This window comes from Siniperca chuatsi, linkage group LG21 (genome assembly GCF_020085105.1).
Source record: "Siniperca chuatsi isolate FFG_IHB_CAS linkage group LG21, ASM2008510v1, whole genome shotgun sequence".
NCBI classification, from domain to species: domain Eukaryota; kingdom Metazoa; phylum Chordata; class Actinopteri; order Centrarchiformes; family Sinipercidae; genus Siniperca; species Siniperca chuatsi.
This window is the reverse complement of record NC_058062.1, coordinates 18,789,596-18,809,049: the sequence shown is the minus strand read 5'-3', so window position 1 is coordinate 18,809,049 and position 19,454 is coordinate 18,789,596. Positions and strand designations below refer to the sequence as shown.

At 42.8% G+C, this 19,454-nt stretch overlaps 1 protein-coding gene across 14 annotated transcripts in view; it reads right to left on the bottom strand.

Moving 5' to 3' along the window:
• Window positions 1–17,261, bottom strand: part of nfixb (nuclear factor I/Xb) — a 141,532-nt gene extending 124,271 nt beyond the window's left edge. For 2 of the 14 annotated variants that reach the window (XM_044182219.1, XM_044182223.1), the window contains exons 1-2: window positions 16,341–17,261; window positions 7,443–7,526 (exon numbers count right to left, since the gene is read on the bottom strand). In XM_044182219.1, coding sequence (XP_044038154.1) covers window positions 7,443–7,526; window positions 16,341–16,343 — 87 coding nt within the window. In that variant the 5' untranslated portion in view covers window positions 16,344–17,261. Of the gene's footprint in view, window positions 1–3,236; window positions 4,816–7,442; window positions 7,527–16,340 lie in introns of those variants that run through there. The other 12 variants (XM_044182218.1, XM_044182234.1, XM_044182221.1 and 9 more) reach the window with 10 other exon arrangements.
• Window positions 17,262–19,454: the final 2,193 nt, after the last annotated feature.

Genomic DNA, 19,454 nt, shown 5'->3' with positions numbered 1-19,454 from the left:
CAATGAAACCAAAAAAAAAAAAAAAAAAAGGCTGCTTTTTTTAAAGTGCAGATTTGCGTCATTGTGGCCTGCAGGGAACGGACACTAGGTCTGGAGAAAGCAACAAAGACGGACAACAACAAAAAAAAGCAAAATAAATAGAATCATCAATTGAAAATAACAAGAGAAAATAATGTCAAAGGCAATTTCAGCAGACAATTGCAATTATAGACTTCAGATGTGTTTTTTAAGAATGAATGGGAAATAAAAAAATATATATATGAGATAATGCAGTGGATGGCTTCCACTTCTCTTGACAAAAGTGTAATATCTGTTTTACATTAAAAAGGCCTAAATATAGATGTCATTTTATCCCTAAATTAGATCAGCATAAAAAAAAAACCACACACACACTAGAATTAACACAGCACACACACACACAAACACACACACACTCCTCTCAGGGTCTCTCCCCGTAATTTGCTTCCATTACGCACCGTCCGTCACATCCCAGCACGCTGCTTCTCTCCAGCAAGGCTTTTATCACAGTTAATAATTCATTCGATTGTTTACAGTCGTTGCCATATCCGAGGTCCAAGCTCGAATTTTTAATTATTAACAGCAATTAAATAAACAAAATGTGCCTTTCCGTCTGCAGACGGAGCTGCAAGGGAATGCTGTGAGTCTGTGTGTGTGTGTGTGTGTGTGTGTGTGTGTGTGTGGAGAGAGAGAGAGAGAGAGAGAGGACTGCTGGTGCTGTTTGCACGGAGAGGGAAGTTGTTTCTTCTCTACACAACACAAACATAAGGGTACAAAATAAAATAATAATAATAATCATAATGACAAGTAACAGTATGAGGGGCTTTTCCGTGCTGCAAACGCGCTTCCTGCCCAGCCAGTGACACACTGCGCGTTACCATTACAGTGTGTGCAACATGTGCACTACATTACACTGTATGAGCGTCTGTTGCCAATCAATTCGTTTTGATTAAGGGGAATTTATGCAGCTAAATATGTGCTTCTTTTGTTCAGGGATTATCTGCTGTGAAAGACTTTTTTTTTTTAATTATTATTATCAATTACAGATAAAGTCATCAACTCTAAAGGCCCGTTTGGAAGTGCAGGCCGGACAACTCAGAGCCATTTTAAACAACATCCACAAGTGAGCCATTTTACGCACACAGCATATCCGAATCTATAGGCAATATGTGTGATGACTGTAATCATGATTTACCAATCTGTTCGTATTTTCTCTCCATCTCTAAGATAGAATCAGTCACTTTCACCCCTCTGAGCCTTAAGTCAACACACTAAGGAGCCCATCATGGTTTCTTCAATAAAATGGAGAATAAAGGGAAAATAATAAAAATCTGCTTTCCCTTTCTGGTGTCAACGAGAGGACGACATTATGATCCTAGCTGCTAATGTTTTGAAATGGAAACCAGACATGACTTGGGCCCGCACGAGAGGAGCCGAAAACATCCCCTCAGCCTCTGGTAGCAGTCGTCAGAGGCAAGTGATGGGAGGAAAAGTCTTTTAATAAAGCCACTGTAAAAATCAGGAATGAATTACACATCAAGCGCACCCTGGCAGTCCGCTGTCAGACGAAGCCAATGAGGGATAAACAAGTCTGCTTTATAAGAGTAAAGGCTCCCAGCAGCTGTATAACTTGGGCAGGTCGCTGCCGTTAAATGAAGGGAAAACCTTCAAAAACCGTACAGAGCTGGAGGAAAAAGAGGCTCTCTGAAAAACAAGGTGCTGGAAGGAAACATTACAGGGTTATATATATATATATTTTTTTAAATTTAGGATTTAAAATTGCTTTGCAAAATGCTGGGGAGAGGACTAATGACAGTTTGCTAAGCGTGCTGGATGTTTGCATTGTGAAATTGGACATTTTTTTTTGTACGGCTGTGGTGCACTTCACGAAGCTGCACGCACCAAAATGCTGCAAAAAAAAAGCTGCATGAAAAAGTTCTGCAAGCAGCGTTAGCCTATATTTTCTCAGCTCACTCTCCCCCTCTGTTGCAAAAGGCTAAGATTAATGTTGTTTTTTATTTTAAATGGAGGTTTTAATAGGACGCCTAAAGCAAATAAAATAAAAACAGTTGAAACATGAAGTGGTCAAAAGGCAACATTTAGTATAGACGCCTCACACCTGAAGAGACACCACACACTGTCACACACACACACACACACACAAAAACGAGTTCAAACGGCTACTCCGCACTCATGTTATTCCCTGACACTTATCATTTCCTTGACAATAAAACTAGCCTGTGTTAAATATGATGTTGGAGCAATTCTTTCTAAAACCTAACACCACTTTTTTTTATATGAATAGCTTGGAAAAGGCAAGATTAGTGTTTCAAAAGTGATGAGATGCAGCAAGATGTTAGAGGAAGCAATTTTACATGAAAGAACAGTGACATTTATTTTGTAGTGTTGGTCTAAATGAGCTGTGCCATGACAAGCAACTGCACACTGCTGTCTACACTCAGTCCATGGGAGGGGTGGGGTGGGGGTGGGGGGGGTATAAATATACAATCAATGTAGTTCCCGTGTCTCCTGTTAACCTGTAACCACACACGTGAGCACGTGTTGCATTCAAGTGAGAGAAAGTGAGCTCCAATAAAACACCTATCTCAAAAGATGCAGAACGTCTGCGCTGTTCACAGTATATAATACACACACACACACATACACACACACACACACGCGCGCATACACACGCACACACACGCCAGCTCCAATGCCTCCTTTCCCGGTCTCAGCTCCACATGAAAGCAGCCCTAAAGGCGGCGGTGCGCCCTGCTCTCCTGCAACTCCTCTCACCGGCCAAAAACTCTTGCGAGCCTCGACTCTTGGAAAAATCTTCCAGCAGTAATATTGAACTCCGGTCCACAGTCTGTCTGTCCCTGCGCCCTGCTTTCTCCTCCTCCTGCGGGCTCCCCTCCTTCCTTTTTTTTTTTTTTATATGAAATACATTTCGGGAGAAGCGCCATTTTCTCTCCAAAACCATGTGCGATGGAAACGCACAAGAACGTTTCCTGCGGCGGAAACGCGCTCCGAGACGGGACGAGCGTCGGAGAGTTGAGGCGAAGTTTCAGACTGAGTCAGAGAGCAGAAAGACGCTCAAACACAACAAACAAACACATGTAAAATAATACACAGAGGCAGCGCAATAACAAAAAAAACAACCCCGGCGTCCCCACTACAGCCCACCCAAAACAATGGAGTAAGATAAGACAATTTACCTGTGTCAAGCAGTACGGGGAGTACATGGTTATTTTTAGAAAGGAGGATTGGAGAGCTTATTTAAGTTGGATGGAAGCTCGGTATAGTGCTGCATTGCAATCGCTCGCCGTCCTGTTTCTCACTCCATGCTGCTGCAGCTTACAGTAACCCCGCCTAGAAAGTGAAAGCTTGCACAAACTTTCAGGGAAAAAACTTTGCCTCCCTCCCCTCTCCTCGCCTCTTGCAGGACTTTTATCGCTCTCCTCTTTGCAACGGATTCTCCTTCAAGGCGGCCTTTTTTTTTTTTTTTTTTTTTTTTTTTTTTTTACCCCCCAATCTTTCTGCAGACTCATCAAGGTGTTGTTGGCAGAACGTTTGACTTTTGAAATGATATAACTCTTTCGATTAATCTATCTGAGCCGCTGCGCAGGAGCCTATAGGCTGCACCCGCGCGTCCCTACACCTTTACATGGTAATGTTGAGCTTTAGTTGCGTTTACTGACCCTTCCGTTCCGTGTTATGGAAATGCAAATAATGATCAGAGGGTAGATGAGTCAGTACGTGTTTGATGTATTTGGAGTTACACTGTTGTTACGTTTTGACTTGAAGGAAACACGTAAACGCATCATCAGAATGGATCAGAGTGGTGTAACAGCTGCGGGGGGGGGGTATAAGGTGAGAGAAACAGCGACGTGGACCCACCCTCTAGAGAGATGAACGTCTCTCATTTCACTAAAACATTGATAATAATGTATATGTACTGTAAGCACAGTTCAGCTGCATGAATCAAATATTCTGTTACAGCTCCTGGTGTGAGGATTTCAGCTCTTAAGTCTCATGCATTAAAAGCTAAAGTTTGCACTGGATTATATACTTAAATTCATTCGCAGGCGTTTGAATCAACGCATTATCTCATCAGGGCTGTAAAGTTAAGACTATTTATTTACTGAACCATATTTGACCCAGTCTGGAACCCACAGTTTTAAAAACCCCAGTGAAGTGAGTCCAAGCCAAACAGTGAGTGCAGCATTCACTATGAAGTAGAAAACTAGCAAACAGTGAAGACAGACATATAATCACAGCCTCGGAGCAGTATCAAAATACTAAACTGTGCTAAATCGGGGGTGTGCGAGGAAACAGCAAGTCTCTGTCACACACACACACACACACACACACACAAACAAGTGAGTGATACACATATCACATAAAAGTCAGAAGATGAAGCCTCTTGGCCTGGGTCCTGAGTGTGGTACAGTGGGAATTTGGGTGGGAGTGAAGTCATTGTAAAGGAGCGGAGCTGAAATCTTGGGCCTGACCCTGGAGTCCCACAGATTTACGAGGCCTACTGCTTGTGCATGTCTACCGCAAGCCTCTGCAGGCGAAACAAAGAGATCTGGGCTCTGTGTGGCCAATTACTGCACACGGCCAGAGCCGCGAGCCAGAGACGCAGGCAGGGAGGGAGGCAGTGTGTGGTCAGGGGTGGATGTGCGCCACAAAAGTGCAACCTCCTGTCCTCACCGCCACACAAGCTTCGAATGCCAGCATTCCTTTCTGTGAATATGATACGTGATTCATATGAAACACACAGACACACCCTATATATCACACACACACACACACACACACACACACACCTTTTGGTTCCCCTTTAGGCAGGTGTACTGACTTCATAACCGTTGCCTGCTACATTGGAGGGATGTGCTTTGCTGTTTTGCAGTGGAGTCATTAAAAGCACCACAAGTGCAAAAGGTTACAGCGAGCGGTTAGACAGGGATCAACCCCCCCCTCTCCTTTATAGAGTCGACTTGCATGCAACACACGCAAACACTCCTCTGCCGTGGCTCCTTAAATGAGCCACACATTTAGTGGTCTGTGTGAGTAAATCTCTCATTAAGTAACACATGGCAGAGCCATATGCTACGGTTGGTGGGTCTGTCGCGGCTCTGCTTTTTCACACGCTCCGAATATACATATTTCCCACTGCTCCACAGCGGCCAGCGCCGCGATGGCTTCACCCATCAGCTTCGGCTTCCACCAAGAAATGATCCGAGAGAGATCTGCTGTGTAATTCATCCCCGTGCTGGCTACTCCGGGGAAGCTGCAGGTCTGCAAAACGGGTTGTTCACGAATGATAGCAAACCGCACATTTGCGTGGAACGGTGACGCGCGGTGCGGGAGGAGGGGATGCCACACCTGGCTGTCTGCGCAGTGTGAGAGGGGAGACGGGACACGGCGCAGATAAGCAGCAGTGTGGTTTTTGCTGTTTGGCTGAGCAGATGTCAACTGTAGCGGCCCACAGTTTACATACAGCGAACAGGCAGGGGAGAAGCGGTTCCCTACCTCTGTGTGTGTGTGTGTGTGTGTGTGTGTGTGTGTGTGTAACTTCTTGAGTCTTTAAAGTCGTATGTTCTTCAACAAAACAAGAATATTTCCACGATTTTCCAGTGAAATGAAAGAGCTTGAAGTATTTTTATGGTCACCATTTCGTGAATGAATTTTGTTTCTGTTGGGCTGTGTAGATTATGGGCTACATTGTGTTAATTGATTGATCCCATTGTAAAACAAACAAACAAACAAACAAACAAAAAACAGTTTAATGTCACTAGAGGACCTAAATGTATGATGTGATCCTACTTTCCATAATATTGCTAAATTTACCAGAGCTCAGTATCACATTTGTTTTTATACTTGAAGAGCTCATTGGCCTTCATTTGCATGCATACCGGAAGGAGCTGCAGTCCTCTGGTCTGCCCGGTGAGGGCCTGTGGCCTGGGTGTGTGTGGTGCTGTCTGCAGGAACTTGGCCTGATTGAAGTCCCGAAGGCCCGAGACGTCGTCAGTAAAGCGACGGACAGTGTGCGGGATTCTTTCTTTTCTTTCCATTTCAAGCATTGTCTAAAATCACGCTACACTTTCCCTCATTCTACAGCAGGGCCCTGCCTTGCTCTGTCTTGTTCCACTTATTTCAAGCCAGTCTTTGAGACAAGTTGATTTCTATTGGAAACAGATTGAAAATCTCACCGTACCAGCTTCTGTCACTTGTTTGAAGAAAATTAGGTTTTTTTTTAGGATTTAATTCTAGACAGAAACGACTTGATAAGATGGAGATGCTTTTTCTTGTGAAATCCTCTCAAAAACCTTCAAACGTCTTCATTTTTAAAGGAGTCGCAATCCAAAAAAGGGGTCGGGGCCGAAAGAACTAAACAACGAGACTTGCAACATCCTTCTCTTTAGGATCGTGCCACTTCTAAAACAGGGTGTTAAATGAATATCTCCGTTCAGTTTTAATATATTTTCAAATCCTCATCCTCGGGAACCCTGACATGTGAGCCAAGCACACACACACACAGACACACACGCAGAAATAAAGACAGAGAAAGAAGGGAGCTATGATGCACTTTATACAAATCTAAGCCTCCAACAGCAGACCTCCTGGTGAGAAGTTGGAGGTGGACACCCTCCTGTGGATGTTCTTGAACTCGCTGCCCCTGGAATCCAATACAGCTCCACCGACGCTCCTCCCCCTCTCCAAAACTCTCTCCTCCACCAGCAGTGCTACTCAATTACAGCCATAATGGTTCATTTCTGCACCCCGAGACACACGATACACTGTAGCAACCCAGATTCTCTGCGAGACCTGGCGTAAGTCTTACCTCTGGGAAACAAAGACTGTAGCCTAGAAAACTGGCTCCCACCTCGTTAACAATCACATTTTCAGTCATGCGCACCCCCCCCCTCCAGTTCTCCTCGCACCCTCCCCATCCCCACCCCTCTGTTTTTATTCCCATTTTATATCACGTTGATCGTCGTAAATCCACTGCGCTCGCTGGGTGGATGTTTCTTTCTTTCTTTCTTTTTTTTTAAGGAAATCTGCTCACTTTCTTTAACTTTGTATCCCTTTGGTTTTTATACAACTAGGCATGCTGCACATTATCGTCATAATTTGCACTCCCATGAGGCGAGGGCGCTTCAGCGGAGTTGCAAAGGCTCCCCCCCCCTTTTTTTTTTTTTTTTTCTTAAATGTGCGTGTGGAAATAATGATTGTAATGGTTTGCAGCTGAGTAGAGGAGCTGTGAATGACATTATGATTGCGGTGCAATTACCAAGAGCATGAAAACAGACTGTCAGTCATAGTAATGAGTAATGACTCAAATAACACATTTAATACCAACACATGAAATAATAATAATAATAATAATAATAATAATAATAATAATAGATGCATACCCTGTATGAATCTGATACTACAAAGCATTCAGGCATCCCAGGACCTCTGGAGGGTTCTTCGTTCAACAGAAAGGTTTCGGTTGCCTGAAATGTAACACAACAGTCATTGATTCATTAGTTGACACTGTCTTTGTGTTCAGGGAATTTAAAAACACACAGAAAAGCTGGCTGCAAAGCTGTAAACGCAGACTTTGGATGTGAGAATCCTCCTCATCCCGCTGCTTCTCATATTGACCTATTTATTAGTCATCCTCAAGTCCCACCACCAGATAACTACTTGAGAAACAATGTCTTTCATCTTTACATTCTGCACACACACACACACACACACTCTCTCTCTCTCTCTCTCACACACACAGTTCACGGTGTGGGCTGCCTGCCTGAACCCATATGCTGTACAGGCCTGAGGCCCGGCCCTGCCAGTCACCACCACTTGAATGGGGAGCAAAGTGTTTAGCTGCCGGACCCGCACACAATACTCCAACACAATGGCATTTCCTGTCCCTGCTGTTTCACCTGCATGGTCACTTTTCTGTCAGCGTGCACTGATTCAGCACAAATCATTCACACACACACACACACACACACACACACACACACACTCATACGCACAGTCACATACTACACACATTCGTCACGGACTCGCACATACAGAGGCCATACGTCTGGCCACATGAACAGACACACATACCAACACAAACCCTTGGCTGTGGCTACACTGCGGGGCCAACACCGCATTCACTGATAGATGCAGCTAAAGTATTTATTCTAAGTGTTTGTTTCTATTCAGCGCGGTTCATTTGTATGCCGTGGGACGCACCAGCAGAGACTTGGGCTCTGAATGAGCATCCATTGCTGTTCTGCTGTCAATTGAGGCAGCCAGGCCAGACAACATGGATGGGAGGGAACCACAGACTGAAGATCTGGATCAGGGATGGGAGTTCTGGCTGGTTAGCTAGCCCGTGGCTATTACTTTTAAGTCCAAACTGGTACAAATTGGTTTTTGCCAGGCTAAATTTGAATGTCTGTTTTGGAAATCAACTAAACCTGTTAGGCGAGGGCTAAAAATTCCTAGGTTAATGAAAATAACTCAGTGGGTTAGTGGAAGGAAGTTTGACTCACAATGGGACCAGGAGCTTTAAGTTTAGTTCCTGGAGAGCGGAGAAGAGGGGAAATAATCCTGTTTTCCAGAACTTTACGTTCTCATCTCTTAACATACCATAAGCAGAAACAAACATGAACCCCAAACAGGAACAAACATTGCTCGTAGCCAGTAACAAAATGTAAAGTTATACTATTTAAACTGGCAGGTGAGGTAAACAATTTTTTAGGGGATTCAAACAGACATTAGGTTACTTAAGCATTTGCATGTGCACAGAAATACACACACGCACACGGTGACATGGGATCGCACTTGAACAAATACATGCGCAGACACATGCATAAACACACAGCACTATAATAAGTCCCAGACTTGGGCTAACCAAGCTGCGGCTGGAGACACAGGCTATTCATATCCTTCAGAATGAGAGGTTACAGCTCGAGTCTTTTCCCTTTCCCTTTCACCGTAACACGGGAAGGGCATCTGTGTCTGTGTGTGTGTGTGTGTGTGTGACTTCACCCGATCTCTGTAGCAAAAGGTCTAGCAGGGGGATTGATTAACATAAGATTAACATTGGTTTTGTTCAGCATAGCCTCTCTCGCTCCCAGTACGTTTAGCAAGGGCCACATGAAGCGTTCACTCGGTTAAACAAAGTTAGAATTCAAGTCATCCAAGTGACTAAGAAAACACGACTCAGCATCCAACCTCTGGCCTGTCATCATTAATATGTGGGGAAACACTGGAGGAAAACCATTTGAAACCATTTGTCCCACTAAATGGTGCCCTTGTCAAGCTCCCTGGGCTTTCTGTTAAGCTCTTAAACTGCCCGCTCCAGCTGAAGGATATATTTTACTCTGTTGATAATCACAATGTAGCTCAGAACAAGGCTCGCTGGTAGTTCTAGTTGCCTCTTTGTGACAGGTTTTAGTCATTTAAAGTTGAAAAAGGGTCTGTACGGCGCAGACAATGGAGTTCAGGCTCAAGATGACAAAACAATAATAAATGAAAGGATAAGGAAAGGATCTACCTCTCACTGTCTCCAACCCTCAGAAAGGGGCATCGTTTGTTCGAGACTGATTGTTTGATGTAGCTCCCTGCAGCACTGGCCCGTTTTCCCCCCTCTCTGACAGTTTTTATGGAGCATGGTATCAATTATATATAAGTGTTTTTCTATACATATGCAGCATATGCCCAATACATATGGCCAGCCTAGAGCTAAAATAGACGCAGAGCCTCGTGTAATTAACACTTAAAAAGCTCTAGAAATCATTTGATGTCTGGGATGTTGACTTTTTCGGTGACCGGGACGGAATGTAATACAACACTGAAATGGTTGTCAGATTTTATCGATGGAGAGTGCAGAGAATGACTGCAAACAATCACAAAGTGGAAAAGAGGATGGCGAAAGCCCAGGCCAAAGGACGGAAGAGAACATCGGTTTTCTTGGTCAATGCTACAGTTCAAGTCTCCATATTATGTATGTATGATGCATTAAAGAGATAGTTCAATGATTTGGGAAATTCGCCCTTGTGCTTTCTTTCTGCGAGTGAGCCGAGAAGACTGATATAAGGTTTAAGGACAGGTTTAAAGATGTAAAACGCTGCTGGATAACAGGTAAAAATTAAGGTTTTGATTTTACCTGTAATGTTTGCATTGGTAACCAATAAGGTCACAACTGAGGCGTTGTACGGAAAGTACGGACCTGGAGTCAGGGGGTAAAACATAACGACTAGCAGCGGGGGGAAACAGCTAGCCTGGCTCTGTCTAAAGTAGAACAATACAACTACCAACACCTCTAAAGCTGTCTTACTTGCTCAATGTATTTTGTTTGTTAAACCCGTACATAAGCATGCATGTAAAAAGGCACGATGGTGCCAAACCTGGCAACCTGTCAGAGAGAGACTTCAGAAGACACACAGTCACTGCGCCTGGGTGTTGATCACCAAGAAATAGTTCAAGCATATATCTCCCCTAAAAACACATCTAGCCGTTGTCACATTTCTGTGTTAATTAGTAAGATTTATTGCTGTTGGTTGGCTTTTTTTTTTTTTTTAACTTTACTTGGACAGAGCCAGGTTAGCTGTTTCCCCTATGTCCAGTCTTTATGCTAAGCTAGGCTAAGCTCAATCTCAGAAAGAAAGCAAATAAGGGAATTTCCCAACTGCTATACTGTTTTCTAATCCCTGCGGGTTGTTAAACCCGTCGATTGACCAATGTACTCTCACAGGCATGCTAAGGGGGACAATAAACATGAATCTTGACCTCTACGGTACCTCAGCTGCACTCTGCCTGCTCACTTCTCTCTGATGTATATACAATAAGTCAGATCTAACGGGGAGGTGCTCACATTTGCTGTCTCTTGGCATTGGATATATTAGATCACATATACATATGGCCCACCTTCCCCTGTCTCTCTCATTCTCTTAATCATACACAGACACACACCAGCTCAGAAACCACCTGGGTCTCATATTTCTGGATACACAACAATCCATGAGAGGCAGGTATCCTCACAATCACTGATTAACCACCTTCTGATCCTTCCACTGTAGCGTCCTAATCATTTGCAGAACCGACTCAACAGTTTCTTGAGCAGCAGAGGCTTCTCTTCTACTGCAAAACATAGCTGACATCCTACCCAGTCTCACTCCATTCAGCTTTAATTGTATCCTCATTCTTCACCTGGTAACAAGCTAACAAACCTGTGCAGATGTGGCAAGCACATCAAAGAGAGGGAGGGATGGGAGGGGGAACTTGTTTGTAGAAAAAAATGTGTGGGGGAATATGAAAGAGGAAATTTGCGTTGTGTGAGTCCAAGCCAGCGCCACCTCAGGGAGAAATGCTGGAAAAATGTGATATTTTACACCTGCATCTCAGGAGGTGAGGAATGAGACAGGGAGCAGGGGAGGCGGTAATTAGAGGAGTGTGTGTGCATTTGTGTGCGTGCATGCGTGTGTGTGTTTCTAAAGGATTTTTAGTATGTTTCTGGGGCTTGCCACTGGTTCTTTTTCAGCATTCAATTTGGTACGATGCATTCGATGCCAGATTATTAAAAATGCTGAACCTGGTTACGAAACGCCAAAAAAAAAAAAAAAAGTGTTGAAAATTCAAACAAATATGCTAATATTGTTACAGTGATAAATAGCTGGCAAGCTCAGTTTAATGAATAATGCTATTGGCTCTAATTCCTCATTAAGGCCCTAAAGAGGAAAGTGAAGAGAGAAAATACATGTATTGTTGTTGTGATTTTTTTTTTTTCCTCCCCAAATTAAACTCAGAAGATACCAACACCTTCCCAAATTAAGTAGATTCAAATTACTCGGTTACACAGCTGGTGTGCAGTCTGGGGTGTCTTGTGAAACCAATTAATGCGAGGGTTAAGGCTTGATAAAGTAATTGAGGCAGGGTTAGAAATAAGATGGAAGAGTTAGGAGTGTTATGCGATCAGCCTGAGCTTGATGAGACAAAGTAAGACTTCCTTTACACTGCAAAAAAATATCCACCTCAGAGACTTAGCATTGTATTTTTGTTCAAACAACTGAGAGAAATCTGTCAGTGTTGTCTGGCGTGTGCTGTCGTTTCCAAAGCGAACTAATCTGGTCTGATCTGAAGTCAAATTATCCTCGTACGTCATATCCTCACGCGTCTGCTTTATTTCAACATATAGTCAAACCTCTAGAACTACATTGGGAACAGGTGAGATTACTCACTCCAGTGTTTTTCTTTTCACTTCTGTACATTTTCACTACTCGCTTAAACAAGTCATGAAGACAGGCTGCGAGGGGGACCTTGCAGCTTTCACCTGGCAAGTTCATCACAGCACTTTTGATTTAAAAGTACCATTCATTGTTTCAAGAGTAAATACTCCATGAGAGGTGCCACTCATGAAAGCAGCTTTCTGTCCTTGTGAGAATGTCTGTTTTAATTGAAATGCATGCAAAAGTATATTGCATGCTATTTTACAAATGTTTCAAGGTGACCCTGAAGAGGGCTGACCTGGAATATTGGCAAATAAAAACCAAGAGGAGTTTTGAGCTGCCTGTACTTATGTGTTTTTGTTGGCCTGTAAAACGTGTTTCTTTTTCAGCTGTACTCATAATGATAAAAATAAAAATAGTGACACTTACGCTCATTAACCTGAAAATTAAAGGGGCACTCCACTGATTTTCCATATAAAGGTCAGTTTATTCATCACTGAGAGTACTACTCAGCATGTGAAAACAGTGGTATAATGTCTTTCTGAAGCCTGAGAAAATAACCTTGATGATGTCATAGTGATGTCATCAGGGTTGTCTTGAATTAAGCCTGACTTCAAAGATTTGACAGAAAGCCTTGGTTACAAAATGTACAGAAGTGAAAAGAAAAACAGTGGTGAAAAGAAAAACACTGGAGTGAGTAATCTCACCTGCTCCTAATGTGGTTCTAGAGGCTTGACTATATGTTGAATTTTTTTGAGGACTACTGTTGCATTCCCTCGCAATATGTTTTGAGTTCTCTCGCAATAAATTTTGCGTTACCTCGCAATACTTTTCTTCTTTCTTCATTCCTTCGGAGCCATGTGTCTGTTTGGAATGGAAGGCAGTGTGAAGATTCTCAAGTTAATGCATTTAGCATTGTTTATGGACACATCGCCTTATATGATGTCCACTGTAAAGAAGTTATCAGATAGAGCATTATCAAACTTCTGGGTAGGAGCTGTGTGTATAGGGCAGCGTTACAGTCACCTTCTTGTTTGTTGCTTTTTTTGACTGCTACAAATACAGCACATTAGCTTTATGAGGTAGATTCAACTGCACATCTGTATTTGTGCCTCTGGAGACGCCCCCCTTTTCCTCAGTGAAACCCCTCTGGGGTCCAGTACAGTACAGAGCCGATAGCATCCTACAGATTACTGTACTGCTTTCTTCTGGAGAGACCTCTTGATCTAAGAATTAGTTTAAGTTTACTTTCACTAATTACATAACCACGCATGCCTGTTGAGCAGTAATACTATATCAGCATACTTAATGCCCAGTTCAAAGTGAATTCAATGAGCTGGTATACTGGGGCATTGTGCAGGGAGCAGCTGAGCAGAAATAGACATATGGCCCTGATGGAATGGAAGAAGAAAAGTATTGCGAGTTAACGCAAAATATTCCGAGGTAACGCAAAACATATTGTGAGGGAATGCAAAAGTAGTCCTCAAAAAAATTCTCGCCGTGACCTTTAGGGGGCTCCGTACCACAGAGTGTGAAAGAGCCTCTGCTGCTTCACTTTTGACCATTCTGCTTTTAATCGGTCTCTCATAAGTCCCCCAATTTTATGCAAGTGCAATACTAAATCACTGGGGTGCCCCTTTAAAATCTGAAGTTTTTCTGCTTCAACCAGTTGCTTGCCTTTTAAAAAAGAAACATGCAAACAATTCAGGCCCACGGCTCTTTGACTGTCAAAAGTGACACATTTTCTTTCTTTTTCTTTTGATTCATTTAGTGCAACGTGAATGTCACATCAAAGAGTGCGTCACATGGTTACGCCCCTCGATGTGTCCTCGATAGCCACTCTGCTAAGCCATGCTACAATAGTTACAACAGCTCAAAAACCAATCAACCTGACAAGCCCATCTGATCTCACTCTCCTAATATTTACGCTGTTTGAGCGTATATCAGAGTTTCCATCTTTAAACTACGGCAAAAGCTTACACATCACATAAGCTATCGTGGTCTGCTTGAAGCCTTATTTATTTTTCCAGGGAAATGTCAAGGCCAGGACAAACATAATAGCATAATATTCTGTATACAGTGAGGGATGACATCACTGGCAGCAACAGCCAAGTGGGAGATCACACAAGACTGGAAAACCGCTTGTCTGATCATCATGTGGCAGGCTTCACACACACACACACACACACACACACACACACACACACACACAGTGCGGGATACAATTACCCCAACTATTTTCACAGCACTTCATGATTACTGTATTTGTTTCTTATGCTCCATACTGTACATCACATAAGAGAGCAGTGGAGAATTTTAATATACCTATATATTTAAAGTATGACTAACATTTTTTATTATGAAGGTCTAATATACTGTATGTAAACTATAATTTGGGATCATGTGTCATGTATACAATTTCATGATGATGGGTCACATTTCCTTTTTGGTTTCCAACATATTCGGAAAAATCGATAACCTGTAGTGCCACAGATACAGATCACCTCTACAGACAAGTGTTAATTTGTGTATCAAAGCCGGAGCATCAGCCTCGGGGGAAGCTGACGGAATCCTGACACTGACTGACAGATGCCTCCAGTGCATTTTGACTAAACTAACATGCAACTGAAATATTTGGCACAAATTCACAATATAGCCTTTCCTTCAAAAAAAAAAGAAAAAAAGAGGTGAGTTGCAGCTATAAGTAGGAGAATAACAAGTCGAGATAATCCCATGTGAGGCATGTCCTAAATTCTGTATCATTTTTACTGATGAGCTTCTTGGGCAGCTGCCATGTCAGCTAGGATGCTCGTAAACAAATAATTATTCATACTAATAATCTTCCATATTCATGTGCAAATAAGATCCCTTCCTGGTATCTAAGCAGCTTCAAGGTTGTATGTGGGAGGTTCCCCTAACTATTGCCTGACTTGATTCATTTATTGCCAAAAAAAAAAGAAGAATATCTAAGGGTCAAGGATGTGTGAGCTAAATATCAGAATTCTGTATAAAACAGACGTTTTATCACTAATTTTGAAACCTACAACCACTGCATTCGAATGCATGTTTTCACAACCTCACATGGAATACATTTGCCAGATTAAACAAATATCCTGTTAGGGGCAAATGGGGATAAAACAGGAAACAATCACAGATTTTCTTATGAAAGTGCTCAGCCAATTCAAATTATATAGAAACCACAAAGAAAAGCTCAAATGTGGTTGGATCCTAAAAGAATGCAAAAAGTGAGCAGACTGCGAGGTCAAGCTTTACAAACTTTGGCTTTGTGATGTCACAGGATTTCTCTGAATTGCACAAATAAATCGCCTGCATAATGAGGGAATTTGTCTAAACCGCTGTGCGTAATTACGCACACATCAAATAGGCAAACATAATTGAATGTTGGCGCAAAAAAAAAGTTCCATCATCTTATAGCCAAATTTCCACACTCTGTTAAACTTTGCCTTTAGGAGCTCTTCACGTGTCGCCATGTTACCTTTATAAGTGCAGTATGACGCCTCTTTATTAGCTGCTCACACTGGATGATATGCGATAGCGCGTATCATATATGTGGCTATAAATAGTCTACAGACTGGCCCACATCAGAGACCACTGCAATGTGAGGAGTCATGTTCTCCATGTGGATGAAACGGCAGAAGGCAGTGGGCATCGGGCGGTGAACTGGGAGGGTTGGACACTGATTTGGCCAGGAGGTTGGAAAGAAATTCTGGCAACGTGGAATCTAACTATTAAAATAAGGTGCATTCTGTTTTCCAAACAGCGACATAAATTTAAATGTACATGCAATATTTCAGCATGGCGGGCTCCTAATTTAAAAATAACCATAGTACCATAACAAGTCTAACTGTGACAGAAAACATATAAAGGTAGGTGGAAGGACTTGGCACACTCTTTGGTGTCTGTTACCCATTAGCTACGCAAGTAAATAATAACACACATGAATTAAAAGCGGGTAACTCAGCCCACTAAACTTTACTTTAAAGTTCTTTCTGTGTATCATTAAATCTATGAACAACTACAATGAATCTGAAAGCTGACTGCATAAATGAGCAAATTATTGGTTTACATAGCACGTACCATTGTGGTGTAGGGAAGTGTGCCAACACTCTCAAAGACCCATTTTCCACTCTCAAAAGTTCGGCTTCCCAAAAAAAAAAAAAAAAAAAAAAAAAAATGTGTGGGAGAGAGAAAACTGCTCGGATTCTTGTTCAGCTGGGCCTTATACCGGAAGCAAAAGAGCCCTAATACACGGCCTGCTGCCCGGTGAACATTTTTTTTGTTGTTGTAATTTCTAGTGAACTCTTCTCAGTCAAGGCAAATGAGGACAGAGCCGTATAATCCAAGTCGTCTGCTTCCCGACTTCTTCACGCAAGGTGTTTATGTTCGCTTTCAGCTCGTGATATTTCCATGAAAATCGCCTGGCTGTGCGCGCTGCTCTCTCTCTCTCTCTCTCTCTGTCCCCGGTACCGTAATGTCCACCGATTCGCCGCGCTCTGCGCTACCGACACAGTCACCGTCTGAGCCCGAGTGACAGAGCAGGAGTCTGGCCGTGCACCGACAGTAAGTAGCTTGCACTCTCTGCTTACGCGCTCACCGAATCAGCTGTTGCTCCTGTAGAAGGGGACGACGCGCTTTCCTTTCCCTTGTGCATGCTCCGGCTTTGCTGATATGAAAATGTGAAGTTCCTCCTCGGTGCTTCGCCCCCCCACCCCACCTGTTCCTCAGTGTCCGGAGAAAGTTGCGGAGAGAACGGCGTCTAAAACAAAACCCACCACGCGGCAGCGCGGATGTCGCAACATCAGAGACTAGCGGGGCTGAGTTGGCAGTGCCAGCCGGGACTGCCTATAGGCTGAACACAGTGACAAGGAGGTGAAATGTGCGTGTCCCCGTGGAGACGCCGAGCAGCCACATTTAAGTACACAAATGCTAGAAGTGAAAACACAGCGTGGCTGCACGCACGCACCAGTGAGGACGTGCGGTGTCCTGCGGCCGGAGAAGCGGAGCGGAGGGCTGGTGAATTATTAATAACCAGAGCGGTTCACAGTCTGTCGTGTTCAGCGAGTAACCAGGGCGGCAGCTGGGGGTTTAGAGGAATTAAATACGGGCTCAGAGTAAACCATGGACGCAGGGGATTAGTAGCTCTCACCGGCAAAAGTGTAGGGGCAGCTCGGGGCCGACAGAGAGGGCGGGAGGGAGCGGTGGGGGAGGCAGCCGTGGTGCTATAGGTTATGATAAAACCCAAATATGTTCGGAGTGTGTTAAATAAAAAGAGACTGAAGCTGCAAACTTTATATTCAGCCGTGCAGGAAAAGGTCGGTCAAATGTGACCTCCAGCTGGTCAGCAACAACCTGACAATTGAAACAAAAAAAATTGCATTTTTTATATTTAATTTTAAAAGAGATTAAACTGAGCCTAGGTGGGTTAAAGCTCTACTGCCCACGGTTGATTTAATTCTCATGGCTAATGATTGGACAGATCTATATTATGTCATGCCTGCGGTGGGAATAATGTGAGAGGTTTCAGCAGCCATTAATCTGTCATGTGTCTGGCCTTATTTTACAGATTTGTAACACCTTTGTATTTGCTATATTTTCCAGTTTTTACGCACAGCCACCACTCCACACTGCTGGACTGCAGGCCTTATAGTTCACACTCATGGAAAAAAAAAACGTCTCTGTTTATTTTGTCATGAATAAAGCAATGGGTTTGGGCAGTTAGAAAGAGCAGGTGCATGACTCCTGGCTGGAGTATGAACACGATATTTATTCACCACAAATATCAAATTAAAACTCCGGAAATTTACGTGGAATCTCAGCAGACACGCCTTCAAGAGAGACTAGCCTAGTCATGAATAAATTGCCAAAGTAACGTTTTGACCTTTTATGGGGAGAAAGAAGCACTTCACGGAAGTGCGCAGCTGCAGACGTCATGCAATGAAATGATGAGCACTGTCAAAATGGATCCCACCTGCCACCAATTTAGCCTGTATTGGTTTAACTTTATCACTTTACAAACAGACAAATAAAAAGCTTATTGACTTAGAGTTGTTCCTCCCAGAGAGGCACGCAGGTGAACTAGTTCATCGAGAAGCAGCTTCAATATCCAAATGTTTTAATTCACTGAAGCCTCAGATTTCTTCACCAATAACGCAAAATGGAAAGATGAATGAAATTCCTACTTTTATTTAGATTTAGATTGACTTTGGAATAAATAAATAAAAAGAAAAGACATCGGATTCAGATTGTAATAATAGGAATGCTGGATCTATTGATTGAAAACAAGAATGTTTCAAGTTTTAATGGCCAGATTTGTTTTGTCAATACATCAACATACAGATCTATTTGCTAAGTTTCCCATTTTGCATTTCTTGACTACAATATCTGTCCACAATTCTCAACAGGCAGGTACATTTGACCCTTATTTTATGTGAAACCGTCCTCAGTTAATGCGTAATTAAATATCAGAGTTGTCACAGCAGGCTCCCTTGGATATTTATAACATATATACAACAATAACTGTCGTTTCTGTAACCGAAAAAATGCGATTATTCGTCGTTTTTAAAGGGTTTACAGCACACAATAAAATACAGTTACATGACAAATAATTAGTTTCGGCCTCAAGTATTTTCCTTGTAACTTAAAATAGGCTTATGTGAATAATTAAGCTATGTGACAGTGGGGACAAATGTATCGATGTCGGGTTTTTTTTGGGGGCTTTAAAAATTCCGAAACATTTGTAAAAAGGCTACAAAAGCACCAGGAAGAAGTAACTGCTAATCCTGTCACTTTATTTCATTTTATTATATATTTTTTAGTTATCAGGCAACAAATTTAGGGCCCAAATTCAGTCATGGATTAGGAGTGTCCCAACGAAATACGTCTGATAAATGACATTTGAATGTGTGTGTGTGTGTGTGTGTGTGGCCTTTTCAAGTGAGCGGCCTGCAGGAGAGGCAGAGTCTTCACCATGACTTGTCTTCGGGCCTGTGCGAGCACAATCATTTGCTAAGGTGCGTTTGGTTATTTTCAGGTGCGCGGACGTGCGCCGTGAACGCCACATTTTGGTCTTTCAATTCAACCTGCACAATCTTTTTCACTGCTGTGTAATTTCTGCCTAAACACGAAGGCTGCTACGTGATGAGTAATGCGAGATAAACGTTCAAATGTGCACTAAAACGTGTGTAAGATACA